Genomic DNA, 20038 nt, shown 5'->3' with positions numbered 1-20038 from the left:
ATGAGATACTGGTAACTTAGAAGAATTCAGTTTCATTTGAGGAATGAGGTTGGAAGCCAGATTATAGAGGGTTTAGAAGAAAATGAAGGAAGAAAAGAGTTACTAAGTATGGATAGCTGTCTCAAAGAATTTAGCTGATACAGGATAATAGCTAGAGGAGATGGTAAGATCAAGGGAAGAATTTTTTTTAAGGATGAGAAGACATGGACATATTTGTAGCAGCAGACAAGTAGCCAGTAGATAGAAAGAGATTGAAAATAAGAGAAAGTGCGCATAATAGTGGAGAAATCTGGTGGGAAAACTGGAAGGGAATGGAATCAAAGGTACCTGTAAAGAGATTGACAAAATAAACAGCTACCTCCCTACCTGGTAATAGAATGAAGGAAGAGATAGTGAGAAAGATATTTGAATGACATAACATGAGGAAGGAATAAAAGGGAACTCTTGGCAAATTATCTTAATTTTTTCAGTATTATATGAGACAAGATCCTCAGATAAAAGAAAAGTTGGAGGGGGGTGCTATAGGAGACTTGAAAAGAGCTGACAAGGTTTGGACATCTGCGTTTTATAAATGAAGAAAGTAAGATTCAGAGAAGTTAATTGTGACCTCCCTAAGTTCAAATAACTAATATGGCAATGCAGAGATTCAAACCTAAATCCTCTGACTCCAACTCACATTCTACGGTGCCCCATGTGGACACAAAGGGATGAAGAAAAGCACCTCTCTTTGCCTACATCCCACTCTAGAAAGTTTTTAATTTTTATTTACATTTAAATCTGATGATTTTTTTCCTCTTAACTAAACATGTTAAGATTTTTTTCTCATTGCTGTCAGGAATTTTTTTTAAGTTGACCTGTAATCATTTGCACCCAAATAACTTTGGGGGCTTTCTTTTAGTTAGACAAACCCCAGAAAGTGATTTCAAAGGCATTTTTCACATCTGTTCTTTGTGTCAGATCTCTTTACATGTGGATACTCAAGCCAACCAATGTTAGTTTTACCTCCTCTTGGCCTCTTACAGAAACCTCTTCTCTGCTATTAACTTTGCTCACACTGCCCTCTAATATGCTCCTCAAAGTTTACTTATTGGCCTCAGAAAAAAATATGTGAACTCTCAAGAGCATCACTCAGAACAAGGAAGAACTAGTGGTCTTCTAGGAATTCTGAGATGAGCTCCTGCCCTCGAGTTGCTCATCATCTAAGTATGTCTTATTTCTGAGGCCAATGCATCCTGAGGATGCAGCCTCTGCTGAACATTTCATAATGGAAGATATGTACAAATCCTTTTTTTGGGGGGGGGTCATTTGTGTTGTAAAGAGAACCCCCTTCCTCCCAGTGTCATGAACTTTTCTTGATTTGGGTATATTTTATAATATTAAATTTTTCTCTTGGCCTGTGACTATTTTTTTTCCTTAAAAATGAACAGATAAAATAAAAATGTGGATTATTCATTTTCATTATTATTGGAACAGGTACATTGCACCGTTTTCTCTCTTTGGCCACATCAATCAGCAAGCACGTTGGGTGCTGGGAATAAAAATACAGAAGTCCCTGCCCTCAAAAGGAGTTTCCTTAGTCTATAGGGAGGGAGAGAGCACGTGCATGTGTGAGCATAACTAAAGTAAATAAAAGGTATTTGGCAGGGCAGGGGGACAGGAGGCTTTGGTAGTTAGAGGAGGATTAGGGAAGGCTTCATGGAGGAGTGGACATTTGAACTGAGCCTTTGAAGAAACCAGGGATTCTGAGAAGTGGGGCTAAGGAAAGAGCACATTGCAAACACGGTGGGGAGAGGGGAGAAGGAATCTTTCCAAAGGCCCAGAGGCAGGAGAGAATGTGGTGTGAGAGGAGCAGTTAGAAGTCCAGCTGGGATGAGCTGTAGAATACTGAAGGAGGAGAATGTATAATAAATATGGAGAAAGAGGACAGAGCAAGGCTTTTAAAGCCAAAGGGAAGAGTTTGCATTTTATCCTAGAGACATTGAAGTTTCTTGGAGCAGAGAAATGACTAGGTCGCACCTAAGCTTTAGGTATATCTTTGTCAAAAAAAAAAAATCTTGTTCTAATCATAGAAATATAATATGGACTTCTGAAACAGAGTCAGAAAACTGGGAGAGTTATCTCTTCCCAATAGTAAATTTAAACAGTAATTTTGGGGGTCAGCGTGGTGGCTCAGTAGATAGAGAGCCAGGCCTAGAGACAGGAGGTCCTAGGTTCAAATATGGTCTCAGACACTTCCAACCTGTGTGACTCTGGGCAAGTCACTTATCCCCCCATTGCTTGGTCCTGACTACTCTTCTGCCTTGGAACCAATACATGATATTGATTCTAAGATGGAAGGTAAGGGGACTTATGAGAAAGAACACTATCCACATCCAGAGAAAGAACTGTGGAAGTAGAAACACAGAAGAAAAATATTTGATTGATCACATGGATTGATGGGGATATGATTGCGGATTTTGACTTTAAATGATCACTCTATTGCAAATATTAATAATATGGAAATAGATTTTGAGTAATAAGACCAGTGGAATTGCTCCTCAGCTCCGGGAAAGGGGAAGGAAAAGGGGAGGGAAAGGACATGATTCATGTAACTATGGAAAAAAAACTCTTAATTAATTTTTTAAAAGATGGAAAGTAAGGGTTTTTTTTAAAAAAAAAAATAGTAGGGGGCAGCTGGGTAGCTCAGTGGATTAAGAGTCAGGCCTAAAGACAGGAGGTCCTAGGTTCAAATCCAGCCTCAGACACTTCCCAGCTGTGTGACCCTGGGCAAGTCACTTGACCCCCATTGCCCACCCTTACCACTCTTCCACCTAGGAGCCAATACACAGAAGTTAAGGGTTAAAAAAAAATAGTAATCTTAGGCTAGCTTTGTAGGACTTTTTGTCTAGGTCATGTTTATGAGCTTTGTTTGGGCAATTGAAATAGGATTCAGAAATAAAATATGGAGTAAATCTTCCCCTGAAAAGCATAATGGAATGTAATCTGTCATTGAGATACATGAAGGTTCTTCAATTTTGGAACAGGCTGTTCTTCAGATAAAGTCTGGCATTGTGATTTATACCTGGCAAAATCAGTACAATTTTAATATGATGTTTTTGTAGTATTAGAGAACTTTAATATTGATGGATAGAGATTTGACCTTAGAGTCAGGAAGACTTGAATTCTAATCCTGCTTTTGGCATATGCAGCTATTCCCTCCAGCAAATCACCTCTCAAAGCCCCAGACAGCTCTTTAGTCAGGCAGTAAACATTTAAGTGCCTACTGTGTGCCAAGCACTGTGCTAAGCATTGGAGAAGCAAAAAGAGGCAGAATAGAATCCCTGCCCACAAGGAGCTCACAATCTAATAGGAAAAACAGCAAATATGCACAAGCAAGATATTTTTGTTGGTCATTGTTTCAGTTGTGGCCAGCTCTTCATGACCCCATTTGGGGTTTTCTTGGCAAAGATCCCTTGGAGCAGCTTGCCATTTCCTTCTCCATCTCATTTTAAAGATGAGGAAACTGAGACAAACAGGGGCAAATGACTTGCCCAGGGTCACATATCTAGTTAAGTGTCTGAGGCCAGATTTTAACTTGTTTTATTGCCTCCAATACCTAGCATTTTGTCCACTACATCATCTAGCTACCCTGCACAAGCAAGTTATATACAGGACAAATAGAAAATAATTAAAAGAAAGAAGACACTAGAATTAAGAGGGTTGGGAAAGGCTTCTGGAAGAAGATGGGATTTTAGTTAGAATTTAAAGAAGACTCCCAAGCCAAAGGAAAAGAGATAAATATTTAGAAATTTATATAGATATACACATGTACATAGATAAATACATATATACACACATATCTTTCTATTTATTATATGTATTATATTTATAATATAGAAAATTTTTGTTACACATAATATATTTATTATAATATATTGATATGTATTTATTATATAAAGATACATATATCTTTAAATGGATAACCTTTAAATAGCTAGTCTGGTCCAAAATATACATATATATATATGCCTATACATATGTATGTGTGTCAAAGTAAATATGTGTATGTGCATACATAAGTGTATGTATATCCAGGACATAATCTCACATCTAAATCCTTCAGTCTCAGATTTTGTCCCTATGTATGATGGCCATGAAGGGGAAGAAGATTAGCTTGACATGTTATCTCTCTGCTTTCGTGTATTTGTTAGACTCTGTCTTCTGCCTTTTATCACTATTTTGCTGTCCTTCTTTTTAGCTTGCCAACCAAGCAGGAATTCCCCCAGGTGTCTATAATGTGGTTCCCTGCTCTCGTCAGAAGACCAAAGAGGTTGGGGAAGCTCTTTGCACTGATCCATTGGTATCCAAAATTTCTTTTACTGGTTCAACAGCGACAGGAAAGGTAGGTAAAAGTTTACTTTAAGAGGTCATATGAGGGGTGACTCAGTGAATAGAAAAAAAAGTCCTGGGTTCAAATCTTACCTCAGACACTCCCTAGCTATATGATCCTGGGCAAGTCACAACCCCCTTTGCGTAGCCCTTACCACTCTTCTGCCTTGGAATTGATACTTACTGTCAACTCCAAGATAAAAGGTAACTTTTTTTTTAAGAGGTTGGTTATATGAAATATAAAATGTTATTGTGTAAAAAAGAGAGAGACCTCAGAGATGGGATTGGAGACTCTCACAATTCAAGCCCGGCAGATGTCTACATTGCTTGGCCACCAGACTGAGTTGTCAAGGGTGGCAGACCACTAGTGTTCCCCATCTTCTCAAAGCAAAATTCAAGCTGCCCCATTGACTACCAGGCACTGCCCTGTAATTCCCCACTAGAGCCTAGCCTAACCCTTGGGGAAATAATTTAAAAAGAAGGATTTATTTTTAAGCAGCCTAAAAAAGGAGAGTGGTAAGATGGAATCAAGGGAAAACTGAATCTGCCAGTCAGGAAGGGCCTTCTGAAAAATAGAGGCTCTGCTGAAGGTGCATCGGTCACTTGAGCATCATGGCAGTGCAGGGACCAAACTAGAAATAAATATCATGGCATTCCCTGCCTCCGCTGCTCTCTACCTCTGTACCAAACAACACACAGTGAGCACCTGATAGAGCATCAGGCCTTCCCCATCCATTTGTCCTCCTGGGCCACTAATTCCATGCCTGCGGATTCAGAGCATCAGCCTGTTCTCATAGTTGGCTCTCTGTTGTAACTGCAGATTCTGTTGCACTATGCTGCTGACTCTGTGAAGAGAGTCTCCATGGAGCTGGGGGGACATGCCCCATTTATCGTGTTTGACAGTGCCAATGTGGACCAGGCAGTGGCAGGGGCCCTGGCTTCCAAATACAGAAATTCCGGGCAGGTGAGTCCTCAAGACTATTTCTCAAATTTGTATCTGAAGACCCTGTTTCTGCCTTGAATATGATTTTGAATATCTATTTTTCAAATTTTTTTCCTCCTTCCATTTCTACCTCATCCTTTATTCTTTCCCCATTAAACATTTTCCCTTGGTTAAGTTCCCACTCTAATGTTAATTTGTAAATTTGGTACTGTTTTATCACTATTAAGTCTACTTTTTTTTACTTCTTAAGCTATGGAAGAAGCACTGGATGTTTGCATATAAAGTCCCATGTTTTTCCAGAGATTCTTTTTTTTATCTTTATTTTATTTTCTATATAAGTAAATTTCCATATAAGTATTCCTAAGTTATATGATTCATGTTGTCTTCCTCCCTTCTTCCCTCTTCACTCCTGGAGCTGACAAGTAATTTGGTCTGGGTTATACATGCATTATCACACAAAACATATTTCCATATTATTCATTTTTGTAAATGAATAATTTTATAAAGCCAAATAAAGAAGTGATAAATCATCTGTTTTCTTCTGCACTTCTACCCCCACAGTTCTTTCTCTGTAAGTGAATAGCATTCTTTTTCATAAGTTCCTCAAAATTGTTCTGGATCTTTGTATTGCTATTAGTAACCAAGTCTGTTATATTTGATCATTCCGCAATACTGCAGTCTCTGTGTATAAGGTTCTCCTGGTTCTTCTCATTTCACTCTGCATCAATTCCTGGAGGTCTTTCTAGCTCTTTCTGCAATCATCCTGTTCATCATTTCTTATAGCACAATAGTATTCCATCACCACATAGACCACCATTTGTTCATCCATTCCCCAACTGAGGGACATCCCTTTCATTTCCAATTCTTTGCCACCACAAAAAGTGCAGCTACAAGTATTTTTGTACAAACATGTCTTTCCTAGTTTTTTTTTGTTTTTTTTTAATCTCTTTGGGATACAGACTTAGTAGTGGTATTGCTGGATCAAAATATTTTCATTCTTTTAGAGCCTTTTGGGCATAATTCCAAATTGCCCTCTTTCCAGAGATTCTTCACCTGTTTGTCTTGGACTGATGGCAATCTGTGTAAAGACAGCTAGGTGGTACAGAGGGTAGAGTGCCAGGTGGGGAATAAGACTCATCTTCCTGAGTTCAAATCTGACCTCAGGCACTTACTAGCTGTGAGACCCCCATGCAAATCACTTTACTCAGTTTGCCTCAATTTCCTCATCTTTAAAACAACAAGGAGAAGGAAATAGCAAACCATTCTAGCATCTTTGCCAGGAAAACCCCAAATGGGGTCACGAAGAGTCAGACACAGCTGAAATGGCTGAAGTGATCTAGTTAGGAGTCTGCCTCCCTTCTCAGTTTTTCTTTTCTTTTTCTTTTTTTTAAAGCCTTACCTCCTGTCTTAGAAGCAATACTTTGTATAAGTTCCAAAGCAGAAGAGAGGGAAGGGCTAGGCAATTAGCAAATAGACTTGCCGAAGGTCACACAGCTAGGAAGTGTCTAAGGCCAGATTTGAAATTCTCTGGGCCTGGCTCTCAATCCACTGAGCCACCAGGTGCCCTAGAACAATGTTTTTCCATGCATAAAATAAGATACATAGGATTACAAAAGGAATTCAATTAAATTGAAATATAGTTACCAGATTCTATTTTACTAATAAGTATCATGGATCTGATATGAAGCAACTCTTTTAAGATCATAAACTTCAAGAGAAAGTAATGACCTACATAGGTGGAGAGAATTTTACCTAGGAGTTTCCTAGAGTATTGAAATCACAAATCTGACCCTATCCTATCTCTGCCTTCATCTAGCAGTGGATGAAGAGAAACCTGACTTTCCCTATTTTGCCTTTTTTTTAAACTTTTTAAATTTTTTTCCATGGCTACATGATTCCTGTTGTCTCCTTCCTTTTTTCCCTCCCCCTTCCCGGAGCTGACAAGCAATTTCAATGGAATATACATATATTATCACTCAAATCCTATTTCCATATTATTAATTTTTATAATAAGAATAATCTTTTAAATCCTATACCCATATAAAAAGTGATAAATTATATATTTTCTTCTGGATCTCTACTCCCACAGTTCTTTCTCTAGATGTGGAGAGCATTCTTTCTCATAAGTTTCTCAGAATTGTCCTGGGTCATTGCTATTTAGCCTGTCTTATCCCTCATAATCTAGCCCTGAATTACTAAAATCTAAGGTTTTTTTGTATCAGAAAGAAAAAAGAAGGTGGGAATCTTAAGGGAACTAAAACAATACTGCCTGTCAATACTTCAGTCTTGGGCTTATATAATTAGAATTAGTCCCACAGGCACCCAAAGTCTTTTCAAGCCACTGAGTCCAATGCTCTCATTTTACAAATAAAGAAACTTTTAATGACTTGTTCAGGGTCAGACAGCTAATGAGTGTCTGAAAGGAGATTTGAATTCAATTCTTTCTAACTCAAAAAACTAGCGCTTTATCCACTGTGCTATTCAAACATTAAGAGTGGTGCAGGGAATGTTGTTGTTTCTGCTGCCATCACAATTATCAGCAAAGACAGCTTTGCATGTGGTTCTTGGGAAAGTGAGTTACCTGAGTTCAGACATTAATAAAATATATTTGATGAACTCTTATAGCTGGATCTAAAGGACTGTACTCTTAAAAGAATGTAAGTTGCCAGCTGTAAATGCTTCATAAGCATCTTAAGTCATGAGAGTCTACAGTAAATGAATAAAAGCATTGTGCTACCATGAGAAGAGTACTGGACTTTTTGGGCAAGAGGAGCTGGGTTTGAATGATGCACCAAATTCTCACTTGCAGAGAGACTCTGGGCAAATCACTTATCCTATCTGAGTCTCAGTTCCTCACCTGTAAAATGAGAGAGGTAGTTTTGATGACCTCTAAGGTCCCTTTCAGTAAATTTATGTTCTCATGTCTAGACAGTTAAATTGTAACCATTTGGCTTCAGCTCACCTTTTTAGTTTTATCCCCCAATCCATCTTTATAATTAAACATCTCAAGAATACTGGCTTGGGTTTTTATAACTTAAATATATTTGCAATATATGTTTGGAAAGCAGGATGGGTTAGCAAAAAGGGCTCTGGGTTTGGAATTAGAAAACCCAAGTTCAAATACTAGGTGGCACAGCAATTAGAGTGCCAGATCTGGGGTCAAGAAGATGTTCAAATCCTGCCTCAGACACCAACTAGCTAGGAAATCCTGGGCAAGTCATTTAACCCTATTTGCCTCCATTTCCTCATCTATCAAATAAGTTGGAAAAAGAAATGTCAAACTATTCCAGTATCATTGCCAAGAAAATCCCAAACAGGGTCACAAAAAATCAGACATAACTGAATAACAGCAACTATTTAATAAATATAGGATGTTGGACAAGTATTTTACCTTTCTAGACCATAATTTCTTTTGAAGGGGAGCTAGACTATAAAATGTATAGGATCCTTTAGGTCCCTTTCTCCTCTAAATCTATGATCCTAGGCCGTAAGAGATCGACTTGCTCCTAGGTAACTATTAAGTGACCATGGTGGGATTTAAACCTAGTCTTCCTCCACTATAGGAAGTAATGTTTCTAAACTGAGATCAAGAAATAAAACTATATAAAAAAAGATGAGAGGAAATAAAATATTTATAATTTAACTGTCTAGATATTGCAAAATTTTAAAAACCAGAAGAGACCTTAGAGATCCTCCTATCCAAGTTTTTCGCCTTGCAGATAAACAAAGACCAAAAAATGAGAATTTGTCCAGGGCAGCACAGCTTAAAAAACAAAATACCATTGATGAACAGACCATTTGGGAACACAGAATGCTCTACAATTAAACTTCAATTTAGGATGGTAACATTGCTGCTTGAAGCCAACAAAACCAGATATTTATGGATATGGCTTAAAGTGAGATGTCTTTTTTTCAGGAATTCAAAGAGACTTGGAGAATGGCCCATATGCCATTCAAAAATCTCAAATTTCATTATTTATCAAATAACTAATATCAGCTAGCGTTGGATAAAGCTGTCAGGTGGTTGATTGTTCCCCAGTGATGTTGCCAGCTCTCTGTCCCTACATCCTTATTTCTCTGAAGGAGAAATGTGCCTAACACATAGTAGGTACTTATAAATATTTCTTTCCCTTCTGACCTCTTGATATTTATTCTCAGCTCTCTCCATTGATTGTCAGGGTGCAAGTGGGCCCACTTTACTTGCTTCTTGGATTTTAGTTTTTGGTAAATAGATAAAAGAGAACTTGGGGCTGGAAAAAATGCCATTTGTATTCCTTATTTTGTTTTCAGGTTGGAGAAGTAATGCAATGTCACCCAAGCCTCCAGATACTTTTTACTTGGAAAGCTAAGCCTGGAGAGAGAATAAACTAGGTCTGGGTACTCTAATGGGAATTTTAGTAGGCAACAGTCAGGGATTATTAACTTAATTCAACAGCTTTCAACCTTTCCCTTGTTTTGTCCCTTTTATATTTAGACTTGTGTTTGCTCAAATCGTTTCTTGGTGCAAAAGGGGATCCATGATTCCTTCGTGAAGAAATTTGCTGAAGCCATTGAGAGAGAGCTGCACGTAGGTCATGGATTTGAAGAAAGAACCACCCAAGGTCCATTGATTAATGAAAAAGCAGTGGAAAAAGTAAGTGAATCAGTTAAAGCTTAGTCTCTGTTTTCAATGTTAACATGGTTAATCCAGCTGTAATAGATCTTTGTCAGTCATTAAATCTGCTGTGGAAGAAGTCAGTCAGCAAGTATTTATTTAGCTCTTACTGTTCCAGGCACTATGCTTAAATGTTGGAGAGATTTAAAGAAAAAATAAAAGAAGCTGCTGCCTCCAGGGTCTTGCCTTCTAAAGAGAGAACATAAACATATACAAGTCCATTCAACATGCTCACAGATAATCTTAGAGGGGAAGGCATAGACAAGTGAAGGGGATCAGGAAAGATCTCATGGAAAATGTAGTTACACATAGCTAATATCTACTAGTTTGGGATAAAGGCTGAGAGATGGTTGGTTGGCTTCTCAGTGATGTTGTCTGTCCTTTATGTCTCTCTGTCCTCTATGTCCTTATTTCTCTGAAGGAGAAATGAGTCTGGAACAATAATGACTCCCCGTGGTCTTTCCCTTTCCTACTTCTTTAAAGTCTTATCACTTCATGTACTTTCTTAATTCACTGTCTAATACTTTGATTAATTGATTGAAAATGGAAAAAAGCTGAAGATTTTCAAAAAGTCCAACAACCGGGATGAAAGAGGTAGTCATAAGAAATCAGAGAATAGTCAGCTTTCATTTACTTCTTGAGTTTGGCAATATATCACCTGGAACATGGATTGTGAGACTGGAAGTTAGGAAATCTAGGTTCTTTTTCTAGCTTTTCCCCATAAATCCCACTGAAGTTGAGTTCTGCACCTCCCTTTCTCTTGCTACAAAACAGAGATAATACTATAATCTCTGGTCCTCCCTCCCTCCAGGGCTTATGGTGATGAAACCCTGTTTATAATGTTTATTAAGCATCTTAGAAGGAAGGCAGGAAGACTTTGAGAACAAGTTTTTGTACTGGCTAAAACATTGGGTTTGGTATCTTATTTCCTCCTCTTATAAATTGTTTTTTCATCCGTCCCTTTTAGTACTCTTTCAAAAATTCATTGAATTCCTAAAATTTCCAGCAGGGGGAGATAGAATCCCAAGTACTTCCTTAGCTCTAGATTTAGAGGTAAAGTATAAACTGAGAGAGGATGGGTTTCTTGACAATTTAAACTTAAATGTCATACTTTTGGATTATTACAACTGGGAAGATTTTTCCTATACTTTCTTTCCTGTCTATTAAATTCCTTTTAGAATTATTTGAGGGATTCCTTGCTAACCTAAGAATACAACATGTTACCTGAGGGGTTTGCTCTTATGGGAACAGAAATTAGACCTGTGATTTCACTGGTATAGGGAATCCCTGGAAAAGTCACCTGTTAGGACACAGATTAAATGACTAGCCAGAGTCACCCAGCCAGTATGTGACTCAGAGCCCAGATCTTGACCACAAGGCCACCTCTCTGTCTACATCACACTACCACTTTCTTATAAGAAGGACCTTTAAAATCAAAGAGAAAATCATGGTTCTCAGCAGCAGCAGCAGCTAGCCAGAAAAATAAGATGTGGAATGTGAATACAAAAGAGAGAGAAAAACAGGAGGCAGCAGTCATCTCAGCAGAGAGTAGGAGGGATGAGAAGCCTGTAGTTTGGGACCTGTCCAGAGTGAAAAAACATAATAGCCAAAAAGTTGGCAGCTGTGCCACACCAAAGTGGAAAATGCCAAATCACCGGAATTTTTGGAGGTCCCTGGAGAATACCAGGGAACAAGTTAGGGAAGGGTTCTTTATGATGTGGCTCTTGCCAAGCTCTCACTGCTTAGCAACTGAGCTGAACACACCAAAATCACATTCATCTGTCCCTTCTGAAAACAAGTTGAAACATTGAGATGTAGGAGAGCTTTTCTACTCTTTTAATTTTCATAAGACCTTGGAGTAAATTAGTTCCAAAAAGAAGTTTGGGGGGAAGAGAGGGCGAGGGAGGATATGTGTGAAAGTGGTCTTGAGTTGGATAGATTTCCATTGTCAAACTCAATGCCTTTGCTTTGGTCTCTCAGTGCAAGCTGAGAGGGATAACAGATGGAAAAAAGAACCATTAATTCCTTGTGTCCCTGATGGTTCACAAAGGGTAATTGAAGCAGCATTCTTTCTTCTCTCCCCATGTAAACCCCTGTTGTGACTATCAGGAATAAATGCTTTCTGTGGTTTGTCTCCAACTCTCTCCTTTGGGAATCACAAAGCAAAGCACGCCATGTTCCTCATCCCTATACCATCTGACTAAAAATACCAGACTCAACCACTGAAGCAAGCTGAGAGACCTGAACCTTAGAAAGAGTAGTGCAGGGTAGTGGATAGAATGATAGACTTGGAGTTCAACTCCCACCTCCAATGCTTCCTAGCTCATGTGACCAGAAACAAGTCAATGAATTAACCCTAATTTCCTTATCTCTAAAATGGGGACAATTAATGTGGATATATTCTTTAGGAAGTTAGGAGGCTCAGATGCTATCATGTATGAAAAGCTTTTTGTAGACTTATATTTCTTTTATTACCATTATTATTAAGTGATTTGTCTTCATTGTGGGGGTTGCTTTAAAAGATAAAGAAAGCTAGAGGAAGAATGAAGGATAGAAAATGGTTGTAGCCTTGAGTAAAATATACTGAAGTATCCTTGTACTTGTACTTGTAGTTTATGCCAAAAATAAAATTACATAGTAAATCTTTTTAATAAGTTAGGGTCAGGGGAAATGACCATCTTTCCCATTTGCATTTTTCTCCCCAATTTGGCCATGATTCTTGGCTAGAATAGGGTATAGCATTTGTTCTTTTCTATAAGGAAAGCAAGTACTCTCTGGCCTCATTCTCTCAAAATGAAACCAGCTACATCTCTTTATCCCAGTTCTAGAGGGTATCCCCGAGAAGTCAGGTTGTGTCTTTCTCTAATGTTCCCATTTAGGGTGTGCTCTCCCCACTGTTAGCCACCAGTGATTAGCTGACAAATTCATTTAATCAGTTAGATTTCATAAAGGGATATTTACTTCAAAGATATATTAGTACAAACATTTCTCCTTCACACTTTGGGGAAACACTTTCCCCATTACCACCTCAGCCTTCAGTGAGAGTAAGCCTAGACAATGTAGTTCCTACATATCATCTGTACCACCAAGTGCAACATATGTCTGAGCTCTTTGTCTCATATTGCTAGGTTGGGTCCTGAAGGTTAAGCCAGAGCTAGACCACCAGGCTACAGACTCCAGTCCCAGGTCTGATGGTGGATGCAGCAAAGCCTCTACCCCTAACTGACAGCACTGTCTCTCATGAGAGAAAGAGGGGGAGAGGGAGAGGGAGAGGGAGAGAGACAGGGAGAGGGAGAGGGAGAGGGAGAGAGACAGGGAGAGGGAGAGGGAGAGGGAGAGAGACAGGGAGAGGGAGAGGGAGAGGGAGAGAGACAGGGAGAGGGAGAGGGAGAGGGAGAGAGACAGGGAGAGGGAGAGGGAGAGGGAGAGAGACAGGGAGAGGGAGAGGGAGAGGGAGAGAGACAGGGAGAGGGAGAGGGAGAGGGAGAGAGACAGGGAGAGGGAGAGGGAGAGGGAGAGAGACAGGGAGAGGGAGAGGGAGAGGGAGAGAGACAGGGAGAGGGAGAGGGAGAGGGAGAGAGACAGGGAGAGGGAGAGGGAGAGGGAGAGAGACAGGGAGAGGGAGAGGGAGAGGGAGAGAGACAGGGAGAGGGAGAGGGAGAGGGAGNTCTCTCTCTCTCTCTCTCTCTCTCTCTCTCTCTCTGCCCATCTTGGTCTATCTCACTTTCTCCTCTCTTTCACTCCCAGTTGCCCCTTCTCTCTTCCCTGCCCCCTTCAGGGAGGCCCAGGATGCTTTGGATCTGGAGGGTGATGAGATCATTGCATACTATATCTCGTGACTCTTGTTCTTTGGCCACAGGTCATTCCATTCTGCTCTTCATTAAAAATCAAGGTTGTTTACTGGCCTCACAGAAAATTACATCCTATCTTTTCTCTAGTACTGCCAAGATTTAACAAACACAAATACAAATCTAATGTAGGCATGAGATAATAGATTGTAGTTTTTTGGCGGTTAAATGTCACCATCTTTACAAAGTCACCAAATTAAAAAAAAAAAAACCAAACACAAAACACAAAGGAAATGATGCTTAAAAGCAATAACCCCTCTGGCCACAATCCCAAGTCAAATCATACCTTTAATGTCTAGGGAGGAGCCCTGGAGGATAGCCCCAACTTGAGGAAGTAGTTTCTGATAAGGAAAAGGCTGTTTTGTTTTTTTCTTTGTATCACTCGGACTCATACATTTGTAGCTGCTCCATAAATCTTGTTGATTGATGGATGCATAGAATTGTAATTCTTTCCTCTTCCACTCCCAACCACTTCCTCCCAATGCCTAAAGTGGTTAGACCAAAGCATTCTAACCCCAGAGAGCTAGAGTGAGGTTCCTCACCTCCCCCTCACCCAAGGACAGCCTGAGGGCTGTGAAAGGTATCTTAGTCATCTCTCTCAGTTTGAGCTTTGAGGCTGTTGACCTGTTCCCTGTCTCTCATTTGGTTGCATGAAATGGCACTCCACCGGGGAAGACATATATTCTGAGGCTGAAGGCTTGGACTGGGACCACTGGGCCAGGATGGGAGGCAGTTCTGGGGAGGTGGCACAAACTCAACACAGAAGAAAATGCAGGCTCCAATCTGCCACCCCTGCCTACTCTTAACACTGGCATTTACCACATCCTTTGGCACTGCCAAGGCTGGATTAGAGTCTCCCCACCCCCTAAGAGTTCCTTCCCTAACCCGCACCACGCCTAATTAAAAGCTTTGTCTATTAGGAGATATTTATTAATAAATGTTTATTAATCTAATTTATTGGTCATTCCTTAGGTTGGCCACAGTCCGGGGGGCAGCAAGCAGGTCAAGGGCTTGTCTTAGGGACACTGTGTGTTCTTCAGATGGTTCTGTACCTCCCCAGAATTTCTGGGGCATGGGCCAAGAGGGCCTCCTACGCCAACAAAAGCGATCTCTGCTGGATCAGCCTCTGTGGAGTGCTTTGACCCAGAGATTTTCCTAAAGCGAAAAGACTGCCATCTGTTAATTGTCCTTTAGGGGCCTCCATTTGCTAGATCATCAGAGACCTAGCAAAGGCTTCCAGGGGCCCCTAAGATGGAAATGGGGTTTATAGAAAACACTGCACACCGCATCTTTAAACCAGCTTTCTATATAATACCACATTTAAAGTAACTAGCAGTATGGGGATGCCCCTACCTGCCTTATTTTCTCTGCTCTTTAAAAATATCTATATTTCAGTATCTCTGTAACCCCCTAGAAAAAATATTATCAACTGGTTTCTCCAAACCTTATTTTCTTTGTTTCACCCAGGTAGAGAAACATGTGTCTGATGCAGTTTCCAAAGGAGCCACCATCGTGACAGGAGGGAAGAGGCATAGCTTTGGGAAAAACTTTTTTGAGCCAACCCTACTTAGCAACGTCACTACAGACATGCTGTGTTCTCAGGAAGAGACTTTTGGCCCCCTGGCACCAGTTATTAAGTAAGAGCATCAGACCTGTTTTAAAGTGGACAAAGGGAAACCAAGTAAAGTTTTTGGATGGCAGGGAATCAGGAATGAAGAGGGAGAAGTCGTATTCCTAATATCAGGAATGAGGTTAGATAATTCAAAGAAATTTGATGGCCTTGGAGCTGTTTCAAGTATGCTCTGTTTTAACAAAAGAGAAAAAAACAAAAACAAAAAAGAGAAAAAAATGTGGAGGTGGCTGAGGGATTCGAGCTGTGAAAAATATTAATCACTCTAATGGAAACTTGAGTCCTTAAAACTCTTAATTTTACTTCACTCTTCCTGGGGAAAAGAAAAATAGAAAATATGGTGTTATCAAAGAGATTAGCATAGGCAGAGTTTTTTTATTTTTCTTTTTTAAATATATGTTGTTTTGGCATGATTTCTGAATATATATCCCTCTCCCCTCCCTTGCCAGCCAAATTCATCAAAACTAACACACAGGGAAAGATAGAGAAAGAATACAGGAAAGAGACAGAGAGAGAGACATAGAGAGGCTTTTTCTCATTGCTTCTTCAAAGCCAATGTTGGTCATGATATTTACCCAGAGCTCAGTTGAGTTTTTTAAATTATTAGTAATTCTTTTCATTTATATTGTTGAAGTCATTATGTATATAGTCTTCTTGGTTTTACTTATTTCTGCCTTCATCAGTTTATATCAGTCTTGAATGGGCAAATAGTACCATATTACCACAACCATAAATACCACACAGCCAGTAAATGCCATTTAAATAGCACCTTAGCTGGTGGATTGGTCATAGATGACTTCTCTAAAGAGGATTAGTGAAATAGGCACCTGAATAAAAGGGATCAAAATGATGGCTATTGAAACATTAAAAAACAAGTGAGGCAAAATGACGATGCTGAAAGAACACTGGGGGAAGAGTCAGAGCATCTTGGTTTAGTTCCTGACCTGCCCAAAGGAACCCCTTCACTGGACCTTATAGTTTCTTGATGTGTAAAATGAAGGCATTAGATTAGATCTGTGCACCATCTTCTATTTGAAGGGATATCATAGAGATGGATTAAATTGGAGAAGGAAGGAAGGAATGAAAGAAGGAAGAAGGGAAAAAAGGAAGAAAGAAAGAAAAGGAAAAATGATTTTTAAGTATTCACTATGTTCCTAGGACTGTGCTAAGCCCTTCAGGAATGCCAGGAATGATATTGTAGCAGGAATTCTTGTCCAGGTATGGGTTAGAATAGATGTCCTATAGATTGTCAGGGGCACTACAGGGAGGTGCAGGGTGCCTCTCTGTAACCCCATCTTCCAAATAAACAACTTCCCTTCCTGTCATGTACGGTCAGAGAGATTAGCAGAAATGTTCATATCTGCTCAATGGGTTGATTCTAAGGCTTGATCAGACCTATTTGGAGTTTAAGGGAGGAGTAATACATATTTGTAAACTCCAAAGAAAAGTAGTCTGCTCACTTTTCCTCCCTATAATAATTTTCAGTTTAGTGTCTTGTATATGCTGTGATATCTTGAGTAGTGCAGAGAGCCTTGGCTTCAGCGTAGAATACCCAGGATCAAATGACACCTTGGGCAAATCCCTTCCCTTCTCCAGGCCAGATCTCTAAGGTTTCTCTTTAGCTCATTTTAAAAAAATTCTTACCTTCTATCTTGGAATCAGTACCAAGTATTGGTTCCAAGGCAGAAGAATGGCAAGGGCTAGGGAACTGGGGTTAAGTGATTTGCCCAGGATCTCACAGCTAGGAAATATCTGAGATCAGATTTGACCCTAGGACCTCCTTTCTCTAGGACTGTCTCTCTAACCACTGAGCCCCCTTGCTTCTTCTAAGATCTCTTCCACCTCTAAATCCTATGATCTTCCACTCCTATTGCAGAAAAATGGACAGTTTAAAATACAGTCACCCCAACTCAAATATTAAATCTTTCCCTCAGAATAGAGATCTCAGAGAACCTTGTTGCTATATACCTACCAGGCTTATCTGGTCTTATTTACAGAATGACCATAATTTGGGAAGTGAGGGGAAGAGGGAAAGGAGGGACAATTTTGTTTGCACATTTTGCTGATGTCCTTTTTAAACTAAAAAAAAAATAAAACAACATTTTTTGGGGGCAGGTTTGATACTGAGGAAGAGGCCCTTGCTATTGCCAATTCGGCGGATGTGGGTTTAGCAGGTAAGTTTGTAAGTGGTTTTTGTTTGTTTTGATGGATTGACAGTTCCTTGTGGGTAACAAGGTGGTGTTTCTTGAACAATACAGTTCGTTGCTTTCCTTGATTTTTATATTGTCTTTCACTTTGATTCTGATTTATAATCAATAGCCCTCTAGTGTTTAATTTTTCCCGTAGGAGTGATGGATTTGTGTTTCAGAATCTCTCTGGCTCCTTGATTATCCTTGTAACGTGTGAGATCCCTGGCAAGGGTTAGCAGTTCAGTATAATAGCGAACTATCCTGAATATAGATCAAACATGCCATTATAACTTCCTTCCCACTCCAATAGCAAGGCCAGCTCCTGCTGAAATTATAAGTGCTTCTTCCAACTTTACTGACTGCTCTGTTTCTTTTTTAAAACCCTTACCTTCCATCTTAGAATCAATGCCAAGTATTGGTTCCAGGGCAGAAGAATGGCAAAGGCTTGGCAATTGGAGTTAAGTGATTTGCCCTGGATCTAGGAAGTGTCTGAGGCCAGATTTGAACCCAGAACTTCCTTCCTTTAGGCCTGGCTCTCAATCCACTGAACCACCTAGCTGCCCCTCTAAGTGTTTCTTCTTCCCATTTACTGACTGTAGAGTTGCTATAAATATTTTAAAACATATAGGTTCTTTTCCTTTTTCCCTGATCACCTTGGGAAATACACCTAATAGTGGCAATCCTGAGTTAAAATGTACACACAGTTTTATAATTGTATATGCAATAATACATATAATTATATAATATAAAACTCAGAATATTACTCAGAATTTCCTTCATTCCAGATTGTTCTCCAAAATGGCTGGATCAGTTCATAGTTCTGCCAACAATGTATTAGTGTCAATTTTCCACATTCTCCAAAATTTGTAATTTTCCCCTTCAATTGTTTTAGCCAATCTGATACATGTGAGATGACATCTGAGTTGTTTTGATTAATCAGTAATGATCTAATCAGTAATGATTTAGAGCATATTTTTATATGATTATATAGAGCTTTGATTTCTTCATCCAAAAACTGCCTGTTCATATCCTTTGACAATTTATCAATTGGAGAATGACTCATATTCTTATAAATTTGACAAAGTTCTCTATATAGTTGAGATATGAGACCTTTATCAGAGAAATTATCTATAAAATTCTTTCCTCAGTTTTCTGCTTTCTAATCTTGGCTACGTTGGTTTGGGAACCTTTTTTTTTTTTTTTTTTTAATTTTTTTCATTTACAGTATTACTTTAAGATTCTGATTTCATCAGTATAGGCACTCTTTTCATTAATGCAGATTGTGATCCTTGGAGGATATCAATGTGGACCTCCATGGAAAAATGAGTATATAATTTTATATACTGGAATTTTAAAAATTATATAACATAAAAATCATTGAAGCACTTCTGCTTTAGAATGATTTCCCATTCCCCCTGGCACCTACTAAATTAGAAATGTAGCTAAAGGGGCATCCAGGTGGCTCAGTGGATAGAGAGCCAGCCTAGAATGGGAGGTTCTAGCTTCAAATGTGTTTTTAGACATTTCCTAGCTGTGTGACCCTGAGCAAGTCACTTAACTCCAATTGCCCAGCCTTTCTGCCTTGGAACCAACCCTTAGAGAGAAAGGCCTGGTCTCTATGAGACCACTTTGCAAAATCATGGTGTAAGGATAAGCTAGAGTGGTGACAGTTTTTTGGACCAAATAACAGAAATAACAGATGACATTTCTATAGTGCTTTAAACTTTTCAAAGCAGTTGACATACATTACTCTTTTGATACTCAAAACCACTTTGTGAAGCAGGTATTATAGTTATCACCCCATTTTACAAAAAAGGAAACTGAGGTAGAGTTCAGACACAGTAATTAAGAATCTAAAGGCAGGATTCCATACTCAGGATCTATCCACCATGCCACCTAGTTGCCCAAGATGACACAGAACAAGAATTGACCAGAATTGGTGATAGGCTGGATGGACATAGGATTGGAGACAAGGAAAGAAGAGGAACCAAAGAGATCCATGGGTTTCAAGCCTCAGTGACAAAAGGATAACTGGTTCAGGACAAAGATGATGAGTGACCTTGGTGTTAAATATAATCTTCTGATACATAAATATTCTTGTCCCTATGGCAGGTTATTTTTACTCTCAAAATCCAGCCCAGATCTGGAGGGTTGCTGAGCAGCTGGAGGTTGGCATGGTTGGAGTAAACGAGGGACTGTTGTCCACAGTAGAGTGCCCTTTTGGTGGGGTGAAGCAATCTGGTCTTGGACGAGAAGGTTCAAAGTATGGTATCGATGAATATCTAGAACTGAAGTATGTGTGCTATGGTGGTTTATAGAAGTCGCCTGGTGTTCTGTAGCTAAAGGTGGAAAATCCCTCTATAGATGTAGAGAAATACCATCTAATATATTTTTAATAAACTCTCA

At 39.4% G+C, this 20038-nt stretch overlaps 1 protein-coding gene across 3 annotated transcripts in view; it reads left to right on the top strand.

Moving 5' to 3' along the window:
* ALDH5A1 (aldehyde dehydrogenase 5 family member A1) overlaps window positions 1–20038 on the top strand; it is a 40670-nt gene extending 20632 nt beyond the window's left edge. The window contains exons 6-12 of one of the 3 annotated variants that reach the window (XM_044667402.1): window positions 983–995; window positions 4238–4381; window positions 5189–5332; window positions 9786–9944; window positions 15281–15450; window positions 17559–17617; window positions 19745–20038. In XM_044667402.1, coding sequence (XP_044523337.1) covers window positions 983–995; window positions 4238–4381; window positions 5189–5332; window positions 9786–9944; window positions 15281–15450; window positions 17559–17617; window positions 19745–19950 — 895 coding nt within the window. In that variant the 3' untranslated portion in view covers window positions 19951–20038. The remainder of the gene's footprint in view (window positions 1–982; window positions 996–4237; window positions 4382–5188; window positions 5333–9785; window positions 9945–15280; window positions 15451–17558; window positions 17618–19744) is intronic. The other 2 variants (XM_044667393.1, XM_044667410.1) reach the window with 2 other exon arrangements.

This window comes from Gracilinanus agilis, chromosome 1 (assembly GCF_016433145.1).
Source record: "Gracilinanus agilis isolate LMUSP501 chromosome 1, AgileGrace, whole genome shotgun sequence".
Taxonomy (NCBI): Eukaryota; Metazoa; Chordata; class Mammalia; order Didelphimorphia; family Didelphidae; genus Gracilinanus; species Gracilinanus agilis.
The sequence above is the reverse complement of the archived record's forward strand: the minus strand, read 5'-3'. Positions and strand labels throughout refer to the sequence as shown.